General features: G+C 54.3%; 1 protein-coding gene across 1 annotated transcript in view; it reads left to right on the plus strand.

Moving 5' to 3' along the window:
- The first annotated feature begins 1,697 nt into the window (after positions 1–1,697).
- Positions 1,698–13,568, plus strand: part of KIAA1614 (KIAA1614 ortholog) — a 32,920-nt gene continuing 21,049 nt past the window's right edge. Inside the window, 3 exon segments of the mRNA XM_017524450.2 lie at positions 1,698–1,927; positions 4,503–5,449; positions 6,198–6,261. Coding sequence (XP_017379939.2) covers positions 1,878–1,927; positions 4,503–5,449; positions 6,198–6,261 — 1,061 coding nt within the window. The 5' untranslated portion in view covers positions 1,698–1,877.

The raw sequence follows: 13,568 nt of genomic DNA on the forward strand, positions 1-13,568 counted from the left end.
AAGAAGAGGAAAAAAAGAAAGTAAAGTGGTGAAAGTACAGTTACTCCATAGAGTGGGGAGTTCTGGAAAGTAAGAGGAGGAACCCGTCTGCCCTAGGTACAATACTCACTTATATAGGATGAAAAAAAGGTCATGGGGAGATGTGCTCTTTGCTACAAGGGTTTGTGATAAAGGATTTTCTTAATCACTATATTTTGCAATAATTGATATTATTAACTTAAAAGCAAAATTAGGAATGAGCCTGTTCTCAAGATATCAGGATATCAGGACACTCCTAAGTCTGGGTCTGTTCAGTAAGCGTTATTAATTTGTTCCCTTAGCCGTAAACATCTAGAGGCTAGGAATAGCTAACTTACTGGGAATGCACCCGAGCAAGCCCCAGACTCCTTCTCCTCGCCCTCACACAAGATGGAGTCGCTCCGGTTCGAACTCCTGTGACATAACCTTGGGCCTGTACTGTGGCACAGAGGGTTTGCCCTGGATAATCCTCAAGTTCCCAGATTGGCAAGAGGCCAGTCCACTCGCGGCACCCCAGGCTCCGCTCTCCTGTCGCCTGCCAGACGCCCCGTCCTCCACCTTGTGCAGCGCCACCCCGTCCTCCCTCAGGAGGCAGCCCCTCTGGAAAGCTTCCTTCCCTCCTCCATGCCCGGGCACACGGCGCGGCCCTTACTGTTGCTGTGCCGGTCCTGTCATTTGGAGGTTCACGAGAACCCCATGCTTGACAGTGAAGCCTTGTCGGCTGAAGGAAAGGCGAACGGCCACTTTCTCTTTTTAGAGATTTCCGGAATCTCCTGGGGCCACTTTTATTGCTTCCCGTCTTTTGTGGAAACAGGCTTGGAAATAGGTGAGGCTCGGTCACCCCCTCCGGGTGGAAGGGGAAACCAAGCGCCGTCGGTTCCGGCCGCGGCTGCAGAGAATGCCCTTGGTTGCGACCCCCACCGCGCGCTGGGGAAAGTGGCGAGGTGGGCTAGGGAGACCCCAGGACCCCGAGACCCGGTCCCCACCGAGGCGGCGGCGGGCAGTGCCGGCATCGTGGCAGGCGGGAGGCGTGGACCGCGTCCCCTCCGCGTTTCCCTCGCGCCTCTGGAGGGCGAAAACCAACGACCTTGACCTCGGAGGAAGCGGCTCCTCCGGAAAAGTCCTCACAAAAGGCATTCCCCGGCTTCCACCTGAAAGGCGAGCCCCCGGTGTAGGGTTACCGGCGGCGCGCGGGGCCGGCGAGAACAGGGTGCGTCCCCAGCTACCGCCCGCGCTCCGAGCCTCTGCTCTTTCGCCCGCTGTCTCGTGGGGAAGGCGCCAGCGCCCTGCGAGCCGGCGGCCGCCCCGTCGTCCCCACGTTCGGGGCCGCCCCGGGGCTTCCCTCCCGCGCCCCTGACAACCGGGGCCACTCGCTCCCTGGGCCGCGGCGCGGAGAGGCGGCTCCGCGGGGCTCCGGGCGAGCGGGAGGCCCAGGCCCGGCTCCTCCAGCCCCTCCCGCGGCCCCTCCTCTCCGCGCTCCGCTCCCTCTGCCCGGCGCGGCCCGGGAAGCGCGGACTTGGCCGTTCTCCCCTCCACTGCAAAGCCGCGAACGGATAGCCGATGCCGCTTCCTTCCCCGCCCTACCCCGTTTCCCCTTTCCCCTCCTCTAGCCGGGAGGGAGTGCGGCCTGCGGGGCGCTCTGCGGGCGGGACCCACCCGGGACCCCGGGGCTGCCCGCAGAGCTGGGAGCTGGCCCGGCCTTGACGCAGCCTCGGACCCCTGGTCGGCCGCGCCCCGAGGGGCGAGGCCTGCGGGCCGCACTTCCTCCCGCCCGGATTCGGGGCTGGAAGTCCCTCCCCGAACCCAGCAGCGGGCCTGGGAGGGAGAAGGGGCTGGAGTGGGCCTCGCCTCTCCGAGGGATGGAGGGGACTGAGGTGTCGGCGGCCAAACCCGCGGGCGGCAGCCCCCAGTGAGTATGGAGGAAGCGGCGCCGGGCCTGCCGGGCGGGGGCGGCGGACCCCAGGGGCGGCAGAGCGGGGAGCCCAGGTCGCCCCGGCCGCTGGGAAGCGGGCCTCCCAAGGGCTGGGAGCTGGAGGGTCGTGGGGAAGCCCGCCCTTCACGTCCATCTTCGTTTGGCCCCTCTGAGTTAGACGAAGTACATCACAGTGCTTGGGCCACAGAACCAGGCGGCTCTGAGTTGACCGATCTTCCCGAAAGCCCGTGCCAATGGGACCCCAGTGGGAGGGTCTCATTCTTTAAGGTCTCTGGGATGCTGTGCCAGAGTTTACCCATTAACAATTCTTACTTTTATTTTTTGGAGCCGGGGTCTCGCTCTGTCGCCCAGGCTGGAGTGCGGTGGTGCGATCACGGCTTACTGCAACCTCGACCTACTGGGCTCAAGCTATCCTCCAGCTTCAGCCTCCCAAAAGCAAAAAGTTCTTTTAACTTAGTAGAAAATGCTCATATTACATTCTAATCCCCTGTTTTCTGGATTGGACTTGAGAGGAGAAGGAGGTGCAAAAACTTTGCTGCGTTCTCTATTAACTCATAGAACAAATTATTTCTGTCTTCCTAAAGATAATCCTTAAACTTTACTGGCTTAAAACTGATGTGACATTTCTCATTATATGTGTATTTTGCTTTATAAAATATGTGCATTCCTGAAAGCTTGTGTATAAATTGAATTGTAATAAACGACTACAGAGGAACTTGCCATTTAAGAGAATTTTATGGTGACCCCTTGGTCAGTGTTATGAAGTGGATAACTCATAATTTGTAGTTTATGTACATATGGGTTTTTATACATGAAGCTTACTTCAAGTGGGGCACATCTAGATATATGATATTGAAGTTGCATTTTCTCAGAAGGTAGAATAAATATTAAGAAGCTGTGGCATGTAGGTATGCATGCAACACCCTGAGTCAAATCCCTGCTAACCTTCATTCCTTGTGAAGGGATAAACTCAGCCATGCTGCTAAGGATCTGTGCAATGCTGGCAAGTCACCCAGCTCTGGGATGGAACATTCTCATCTACGAAATAAGGGGAGAGGGGTTAAGTGATCACTACATGTTTTGGGAAAGGCCTGGGCTTGGAATGAGAAGCTTTGGATTCCGAACTGGCGGTCCCCTTAGAACCTGTGTGTCATAATCCTTGCCTCAGCTTCTCCATCTGTAGAAGCATAATAAAGCCATTTTGTTTTGTTTTGAGATGGAGTCTTCCTGTTGCCCAGACTAGAGTGCAGTGATGGGATCTCAGCTCACTGTAACCTCTGCCTCCCAGATTCAAGTAATTCTCCTGTCTCTGCCTCCCAAGTAATTGGGACTACAGGTGCCCGCCACCACGCCCAGCTAATGTTTTGTATTTTTAATGGTGGGGTTTCACCATGTTGGCCAGGCTGGTCTTGAACTCCTGACCTCAAGTGATCCACCTGCCTTGGCCCCTCAAAGTGCTGGGATTATAGGTGTGAGCCACCGTGCCCAGTCAATAATGCCATTCTGTCAGAGTTATAACAGGATTCTTGGCAGGGAGCGAGTTTGAAAGCACTTAACAGTCCCACCTGGCGTATAGCAGATGCCTGATTGATATTTGAGACTGGTCAAGGTCTCCCTTTGAGCACAACCCCGTGCTCTGGTCCTGTGGCTTGTTCATCAGGGGTCAGGGGTGAGGTTGGGTGCAGCACCTTCTACCGGAGGGTCAGATCCTGCTTGGTGTCTTCCTGACGTCCATCATCCTCATTTGCTCCCCTTGGAGAGGAAAGAGCATGTTGCCTGTTAGCAGAGTTAGCAGATGTGGGCATCTTCCACTGAAACTACCCTTCAGCAAAGGAAGAGCCCAGTGATTGGGAAATCACCCTGGTTTTCACTCTGGTCCACGTTTGGCATAGGATTAGTTGTCCTTTGAAGCTTCATTTTGCCCATCTGTAAAACAAGGATAGAAAAACTAGAACACTGCTCAGACTTGGAAGAAAAAATTCAGCAATCACTTACTTGTACTCTTCAATGATTTGCATTTTTTAAGAAGTGTTTTCATATTATCTATGGCAGGGATTCCCAACACCCAGGCCATGAACCAGTAGCGGTCCACAGACCACAGCAGTCTGTAGCCTGTTAGGAACCAGGCCACACAGCAGGAGGTGAGTGGCAGGCAAGCAAGTGAGCAATACTGCCTGAGCTCTGCCTCCTGTCAGATCAGTGATGGCATTTGATTTTCATAGGAGCACGAATTTTGTTGTGAACTGCACATGTGAGGGAGCTAGGGTGCAAGCTCCTTATGAGAATCTAATGCCTCATGATATGAAGTGGAAGAGTTTCATCCCAAAACCATTCTACCCCACCCTACCCCATCCATGGAAAAATTGTTTTCCATGAAACCAGTCCCTGGTGCCAAAAAGGTTGGGGACCACTGGTTTAGAGGGCGTCCTCTGCTCTGTCTCCAAGTTACTCTCATCTGGACAGGACTCAACACCAAGACACTGGGGCATGAGAGGTTGTGGGGGTTAGTCCTGTGCTGGGTCTCAGGAGCTCTGTCTGTTTTCTCCTCCAGAGGGCCTAAGACAGGGAGTGGAGCAGCCAGGCCCATGGAGAGGACCTCAGCTGTGGAGTGGAGTGGTCCTGAGCCACAACGGGATAATGGACACCCTCCAAGACCCTGGCCTTGCCCTCAGGAAAACAGAACATCCAGCCTGATGGCCCCCCAGCCTCCCAGGGTATGGGGGACACAGCTCCAAGGCCCCTCTGTGCTGGAATCCAAGGTGAGGGCTTTGAAGGAGAAGATGACAGGGGGCAAACAGGGAGTCAGCCCCTGCCCCACTTCCCATGAGTGGTCATCCCCGAAGAAACCCAAATGCAGACGAGGCAAGGCAGGGGGAGCCAGGACTCCATCAGAGGGGTCTTTCCTGCCAGGTGCTGTGGTGGCTCCTCATACCCAGAACCTGCCCGATGGGCAGCTGGACAACGGTGTCAGTGAGGAGGAACCCGCCAGGGATGGGGGCCCCAGGCCTCCCAGGCCACCTGGCCCTGGGCGTGAGTACTGCAACAGGAGGAGCCCATGGCCTCCAGAGGCCGACTGGACACTGCCTGACCATGAGAGAGGTCCGCCGCCGGGGCCCAGCTCTTTGCAACAGAGCCCTATCCATGGAGTTACTCCTGGACAACCTGGAGGTCCTGGTCTTTGTAACAAAATCATCCACATTCCCAGCCCAAGGACAGGAAGGTCCTACCCTTTTCCAGATGATGTGGTCACAGAGGGAGATCTGGACAGCACATCCCTGACCTCCGAGGAGGACTTTGCCCCCAGGACAGCCCTAGTTGGGGAGCTCTGGAGAGCTGGAGACCTGCAGGCTCTGGGCACTGGGAGCAGCGCCTTGTCCCTGTCTGACCGGGTGGAGAGGAACCGCCTGTTGCTGCAGGAGATGCTCAGCGTTTCTGGGCAGAGCCCCCACAAGGTGGGAACCCCTGCCTGGACTCCGCCCTGGGACACAGCTGCACCAGGTGAAGCGTACTGTGTAGGTCCAGGTGGTGGGGAGAGCAGGAGGGAGTCCAAAGGGAGGAAAAGGGGAGGAGGGGGTCCCACAGAGGGAGTGGGACAGGAAAGGAGACAGAGTGTGACAGGTGCCTGCCACCAAAATCATCAGGATAGCCTCTTATTCTTGGTGATATAGATTCTTTGCCACCTCACAGGCAGCCTGTCTGCTGAAGACCCCCATGACCCTGCAGACCAATGGGAGGCCACCCTGTGTGCCTGGGGTTAGAGGCCACTATGATGTCTTCTTTGTGGCTTGGATTCCTTTCTGGAGTGGCTTTTTGCCTCTCCCTCTAGTGACATGCTATCACCCCTAGTGAGGGCCCTCTTGTGGGGCAAGTAGACAGGAACCCCTTCCTAAAAGGAGGCTGGGTGTTCTAGCAGCTGGGCTGAGCTCAGACGGTAGCACCAATGGGATGTACAAATGTCCAGGCCCGAGAAGACAACCTCTTTCCCTTCCTGCCATCTCATCTCAAAATCTCACAAGCTCATTCATTACCCCATGCCTGGGTGGATGCACATGGTCCTCTCAGCATGTGGCTGTGGCCACAGCAGCCATCATGGCAGGCTTGGCCTCCAATTTTCAGGCAAGGTGTTGGATTTATCCTGGGAGTAAATTGCTTCAGGGGACACCCTTCTCCTCAGTGTTCACTAAACAGCAGCTGAGAGCCCTGTTTCTGGCTCTGCCCTGATCTCTGCTTCTGCTCTGGATCCTAGAGCGACCCATGGGGAATGTGGACTGGGACTCGGCCATCTCCCTGCAGGACTCTGGCCAGAACAGGTAAGAGCTCAGAGCCCACATGTTCTCTCCCTCCCTCCTCACCACAGTCCCTCTATTTACTCAGCATCAGGACAGTAGGAGACCTCCCAAAATGAAAGGTCAGGCAGACAGCAGACTCCTGTACCAGCAGGCCAGTGGGCATCATCATCCCTGAGACCCTGTAGAAAGTGCCAGTAACCCCCATCCCCCAGGGTGGTGCCTGTCTGCTACTTGAGCAAAACCACCAGAAAACAAAGTGCATTACTAACTACCTGCTTCATGTCCATGGAGCCATTTTCCTTGCCCAGGCCTCTTTCTCTTTTTTTTGAGGTGGAATCTTACTCTGTTGCCCAGGCTGGTACGCAGTGGTGTCATCTCGGCTCACCACAGTCTCTGCCTCCCAGGTTCAAGTGTTTCTCCTGCCTCAGCCTCCCGAGTAGCAGGGACTACAGACGTGTGCCACCATGCCTGGCTAATTTTTTTTGTATTTTTAGTAGAGACTGAGTTTCACTATGTTGGCCAGACTGATCTTGAACTCCTCACCTTGTGATCCACCTGCCTCGGCCTCCCAAAGTGCTGGGATTACAGGTGTGAGCCACTGCAACTGGTCAAGCCTCTTTATCTTTAAAGTTGGGGAAATAGCATCTGTCTGGTTCACTTCACAGGACCATTGTGAGGCCAAGGTGAGATCATGGATGTGACAATCCCTGGGGAAAGTGTACAAAGCCTTACCCCAATTCCATTCCCAGTCAAGGGGTTGTGCTGGGATCATGTCAAGGATTTCACCTCTAGCCTTACTGTGCTATCCCACGGCCTTCACTCCAGCCCCTCCAACAAATATTTTGGGGAAGCTGGACCCACTGAGGTGTAGCAGGGGAAGTAGGGCAGTGTCCTGAGCCAGGCAGGGTGAGAAGAGTACACTCAAGGTGGGAGTGGGGCCATCTGCAGGCCTGAACTGCAGCCGGCACCTGCACAGAGGTTGAACCCAGCCTCCGTCTTTGCCAGGCTCCTGGTCCACGAGGCTGAGAGGTTATGGAGCTCTCATTTCCCCAGCTGTCTGGCAATGTCAGCCTCCGTGAGGTCTTGTGGTTTCTGCAGAGGGCAGAGGTCTACACCGTTGCTCCTCTGGTGTAAGACAGCTCCTGCACAAATCCTACTTGGACAGGACCACCCTCCAAAAAACATGGACGGACCTCTGTCTTAGTCTACTTGGGCTGCCATAACAAAAACCCTATACAGGCTGGGTGGCTTATAACAGCAGAAATGTATTGCTCACAGTTCCGGAGGCTGTGAAGTCCAAGATCAAGGTATGAGCAGATTTAGGTCTGGAGGGGGCTGCGTTTGGCTGATTCATAGATGGTGCCTTCTTGCTGTGTCCTCAGATGGAGCAAGAGGCAAGGCAGCCCTCTGGGGCTTCTTTTCTAAGGGCACTAATCCCATTTATGAGGGCTGTGCTCCATGACCTGCTCACCTCCCAAAGCCCCACCTCCTAACACTCTCACATTGGGGATTAGGTTTCAACATAGGAATCTCAGGGAGACACAAACACTGAGTCCACTGCAGTCCCCCAGCCCCACACCTGCCTTAACCAAGCGAGGGCAGCCCAGGTTCAGGTGACTGGGCATCTGCTTGGCTGAGGGTCAGGTGGAGAGGGGGATATACGGCTCCTTCATCCCTTGCTATTTATGATTTGGAATCACAGTTGCCTCCCCTTCTGCCAGGAATCTCTCCCCCCACCTCCATGGCGTCTGCCTCCAGGCCCTCCTGTGGTCCCCTGCTGGCCCTGCCACAGTGTTGAGGGGAGTGACTGCAGAGAGACCCGTGAGCCTCAGCTGGCTGTGCTCCCTGTTCAATTTGCTTTCTGTGTTTTTCCCTCCTCCTGTGTGGAGCCCTGGAGGAGAAGGCTGGGCAGATGCCCCCGCTGCGGAGGAGGTGCCACCTTTCCCTGCAGCTGTGCCCCCCATACTTCCTCCCTCGATGAGGGAAGGGCCCGGGGGGAGACACAGCCACTGGGGGTTCTGCTCAGTGGTCACTGCTGAAAACAGAAGCCAAAGCTCCTGACAGACCATTGGATACTAAGGAATAAAACCCACTCATTTTCAAGGAGGAGAACCTCAACCATGGGCAAGGAGGGACTTTCCCTTAATACTGTGAAGAAATGGCATTTGTGTAGAATCCTCGGGATGGGGGTTTCTGGACTGCTGTTTGAGCTGCCCAGGCCCCCAGCAGCCATGGGCTGCATTTCAGAGTTAAGGCAGGGTGAGTGCACCTGTATACTGTAGAGTGCGTGCCTGTGTGTGTGTGTGTGTGTGCGTGTGTGTGTGTGTGTGTGTGTGTAGAGAGAGAGAGAGAGAAGATCTCTTAGTGAGTTTTAGGACCCTGTTCAAAGACTGTTAACAAAATATCCCCTTAGAGTGCCTGGCAGATCAGGGTACAGAGTGCTGTGAGGAAACCGATTGTTTGGGAGTCAGAGTGCCCTGTATCCTCTGCAGTGAGGTGCCTGCTGAGTAGACACCCAAGCTGAAGGGTCATGTCCTGAAGCCCCTTGGATAGGGCTCCCTGCCTAGCTCTATTCCTGAGTCCCCTGGGCAGACATTAAGGTGGTCCCTAAAACTCTGCAGGGCTCCCTCTCTCCCCACAGCAGGATGGAGTGATTGATGTTACTTCTGTATCGGTGAATTTTCCAAGAGACCTCTGGAGTAAGGCATGCTTCCCTCAGCTCTATGCCCAGGAGTGCCACTCAAGGCCAGGGTCCTGGGGCTTAGTGTTTGTTCTAAGGGGCTTAGGACTTTGGGCAGAGAATGCTGAGGCTGTGGCTGACCATTAGATGGCCACCCCAAAGGGGGCCCCAGGACATCAGTCAGGATGTGTTCTGGCAGGAGGAAAGGGCAGGACCTCACTCATGAGGTCGTGAGCCCCTTGGATCTTCTGAGGGTTTGAGGTCCTGCTTCACATTCAGTCAAGTGTTGCAATCAAATCACCATGACAACCAAGTTAAGCCAGCATGCATTTGATGGTGTCCATAATGGTTATAGCTCTGCAGGGCAGTAGGATGAGGAGCTCATGACATGATGGTGACTGCAGAGTTCAACACAGCAGGCAGGCTGGGGGCTGGCCTGGCTTGTGTGGGGCAGTCACCAGGAGTCAGCCTGGGAGGCAAGGACCCAGGACCTTAAAGGCTAAGGGTCAAATGCAGAGGAGATTCCTGGCCCCCAACCCCAGGGTTGTCCCCACTCTACTGAGGGGTAAGAGAAGCTTCAGTTACAGAGGACTGGAGCCTCCTAGTGGCAGGCAAAAGCCCATGTCAGCAGCTGCCGTTTTAGTGCTCTTATTACATGGCAGGTGCTGTGCTAAGTGCCATTCCTGCATTCCCATCTTATCCTAATAACAAACTGTTTATTGTCCTTGTTTCACTGACAGAGAGACCTCTCTGGGGGGAGTTAAGTGACTTGCCCAGGATCCTCTAGCTGCCAAGTATTGGAGCCAGGATTCGCAGTCAGGGCTGCCTGGCTTCAAGGGTGGTGCTCTCACCATCGTGTGGCACTGCCACGAGCCGCCCTGACCCTGCTCCACAGGCCACCCCTTGGGCTAGGTATCTGGAGGTCCCCTTCCCCTCCCAGCCTGCTCTGTTCTCAGGTATGGGCAAAGGGCAGGTGATGGACTCCATGGGATACACTTATTTTTCTCCTAGGTCACTATCAGGACAATTCAGGAAATGGGGTTTGGATTTTGGGGGAGAGGATGAGGTGAGAGGTTGGGCCTCAGAGAGGGCAAAGGGGATCTGTGCCTGGAAGGACCCATAAGAGAGAAGGGGAGGGGACAATGAAATGGGGGGGCCGTGCTCAGGCTGTCTCTGGACCAGCTCTGGTCCCTTCCCTTCCGTAAGCCTCTGAGAGACATTCTGGGATCACAGATTGCCTTAGGATCCCAATAACCCAGCACAAGTAAAAGGGTGTGACAGTGAGGAGCACAGCAATGAGGGCAATGCTGGCTCCAGACCCCGCACCAAATCAACTTTGGAGGCTCATGAGCCTGTGCCAGGGCAGCCAGCGGCCTCCTCCTCGCAGTCTCCATGGAGGCAGTGCTGCTGCATGACCCAGGCCCATCCTGGTGCATATCAGGACCTTCTGTGTGTGTGTGTGATCTGGGAGGCCCCAGGTCCTGCGTGTGTCTGCAGGGACTTTAGTTACAGTCATTGTGGGGAGAAGGGAGAAGAGAAGGTCTCAATTTTGTTTATTTGTGCTGTAGTGATGAGGAAAGCTCAGGGGACGTCCTAGGTTGTTTATTTCCCCTCATCCCTGTGGTAAGGTCGTGCCCGTGTGGGGATCCACAAGCCCAGTCCCTGGTGTACAAACCCTTTAGGATACCCCTGTGAGTGATTGCCAGATCACTTCACATGCAGCGGGGGAGGGTAGGGCTGTCTTGATCTTCAGGCCCCTGCTGGGATTGCTGGAGGGGGAGCAATCAAAACTCCCTCCCCTCAAACAGTTTTTACACTCTTAAGTTAAAGACAGGCAGCCCTAAAGAATTTCAGGGACTTGGCCTGTGGTTCAAGTGGTCAGGCCCACAGCTGTGAGAAAAATCCCAGGCTTTTAAAGCTTAATATGTTAATTAGCATTTTTGGAAACAGGAAAAAAACAAAATGTTTTTTCCTACTTTCACACACTCAGCCTAGCACAGAACACTTCACCTCGAGCCACCAAAACGTGTGCAGCTGTCCCCACACGCCGAGCAGTTCTCCTGTGGACCCCAGCTGACTCTCACTGATTCCATCCAGTTCTGACACTGTCTACCTGCAGACAGTATCAGGCCCCACAGGTTGAGGGCTCAGTTCCACAAGACTATGCTTACTTCATATGCCAGTCGCAAGTCCCAGCTTGTGACCTGCACTTCAGACCAACCAGCTATAAATCGGGCTCCCACTATTTCTTCCTTGGGTTTGATTACTTTTTACAGGATGGTTCACAGAACACAGGGAAACGTTTGATTTGCATTTACCCATTTCTTATGAAGAATATTACAAAACACACAAACGTACAGCCACGTGAGGAAAGGCGTGGGGCAAGGTCTGGGAGATGGGGCTCCACCCCCAGAAACCTTCGCAAGCCCAGCTGACCCCAGGCTCCCCTGCTGGCCCTTTGGGTGTTTGTGGAGGCCTCATTAGGTAGGTATGATTGATGATGTCATTGGCCACTGGGGGTCAGCTCAAACTTCAGCCCTTCTCCCCTGCCAGAGGTTAAGGGTTGGGGCTGAAAATTCCAACCCTCAAAATGATTGGTCTTTCTGGTGACCAGCCCACATCCTGAGGCTATCTAGGGACCTCAGCCACCAGCCATCTCATTAGCATACAAAAGGCACTCTGATCATACCTGAGAGTCCAAGGGTTTAGGAGCTGCGTGCCAGGCGCGCCAGGACCGTATTTATTAGATCACAGTATCACAGAGCTCCCCTGCGAGCCGGCCACTGGGTGCGATCCAGCGCAGTTTCACATGGAACTGCCCATTTTTGCTCTCTGTGCCCTGCACCAGCTGCAGCCATAGCTGGCACTGATGTATCTCCTCCCTCAGCTCCTGGGGCAAGAACTGTGCCGTTCTTGTCTCTCTGGGTCCAAGTGCCTGCAAGTGTGTGCAGGGAATAGGCTCTCAGTCAGAAGCGTCTGGCAGAGGCACACAGTGAAGAGTGTGAATGAGGGCTCGGCAAGGGGGCATGGGGAGTCCCGGCTGAGTATGGGAGAAGAGACACTCCTGCACCACCCCAGCATGCCCAGGGCCGTAGAGGTGCCTGAGGACACCCCCGGGCACGGTGTAACCAAGAGCAGCTGAACCCCTGCCTGTCCTTAGCACTCCCCTCGGCTCCCATCCCACCCCACTGATATACATGCACAAAGGAAAGTCCCCTTACCACTCCCAGCCCCACCGAGACTAAAGCAAAAGAAAAAATTAACTTTAACCACTCAACAATGTTTTCGGATTCTTAACACTCTCTCAATGTCTGACCCTGGGTGGAGAAGGAAGCCCAACCACAAACCCAGTGCCACCTGGAGCTTCCAGATACCCTGTCCCATGCTATGTCATTGCCACACCCACGTACACACCACATAAGAAAATCTCATGATGGTCCCAATCTTTACCAATCAAGGAACTCCAGAAAGTCCATTTATCCAAGGCCATTTATTTGATAGGAGCTAGTCTGAAATTCTAGAAAAGAAAGCCCTCTCCCCTACCTGCCAGAGTTGAATAGGCCACTGGTCCCCTATCTGAGGGCATCTCAGTCACCCACCTCCTCTGTGGCCACCCAGGTCCCACACCTGAGGCCAGGAGGGTCTGATCAAAGGGGCAGCCCAAAGCCTCCCACATGGGAGCTGAGGCAGTGGTAGGGACAAGAAGGGGCTCAGCAGAGAATCTGTTCATTTGCAGGAAGGCAGGGACAGGGTGGCTCTGCCCTCCTCAGAAGTCAGCGTCTTAGGCACGCACTGCAGGCCTCCATGCAGACCCTTTTGAAGATGTTGAAGGAGGTGGATTTTCCCATCTGCCATTCTGGAGGACTCCCACTCCTCCTTCTCCATTAACAGGAGGGCCTGTTGACTGTCTGGGAATCAGCTTTCCCCCACGATCAAGCAGCCGGCTGCCTCCTGTTTTCTATCCTATGGAAGCCATCTTTTCTGTGGAGCCCTGTCAAAGGCTTTTCAAAATCTAGAGCAGAACCACCAGGCCCCCTCCAGCTACAAGATGGTGTTTGTCACTTCCAAACATGCCTTCTCCTTGCAGACAACAAGGTGACCTCTTTGCAGGTGACTTTAGTACATGTTCAGGGCTTCCATCCTTTGCTTAGTAAGGGGGTAAGAGTAATTTAACAAAACAGTGGTGCTAATGATAAAATAATAATAGCACCAAGCGCCCAGCTCTGTGCTAATCTCTTTTAAGGGACTCAGTCTCGCTTAGTTTAACAAATGAGCCCTTAATAGTAGATATGGAAACTGAAGCTGAATTCCTAAGGAAACTGCCAGGGTGACACAGCTAGGAAGTGGCTGTCCAGGGATTAGAACCCCAGGCAGGCTGCCCCCAAGCCACACGCTTCCCCGCCACTCTAGGCTGTGTCCTGTCTGTGTCCTGCAGACCTGGGAAGAAGGCACCTGTGTAACCAAGCACGATTGTCTGAGACAAGGTCCCTGCCCTCGTGGAGCACATGAGCCAGAATCAGTTCCAGGTACACCTTTTTCACTTCCCCTCATTCAGAAAATTGCACTCAGAATAACAAACAGTAAGAGAGCTCTATCTGTGGTCATCAGAAAGCTTTCAGATACGCAAAAAAGGAACAAATGCTAAGCA

The sequence above is a fragment of the Cebus imitator genome, unplaced genomic scaffold, assembly GCF_001604975.1.
Source record: "Cebus imitator isolate Cc_AM_T3 unplaced genomic scaffold, Cebus_imitator-1.0 Scaffold33, whole genome shotgun sequence".
In the NCBI taxonomy this organism is placed as follows: Eukaryota; Metazoa; Chordata; class Mammalia; order Primates; family Cebidae; genus Cebus; species Cebus imitator.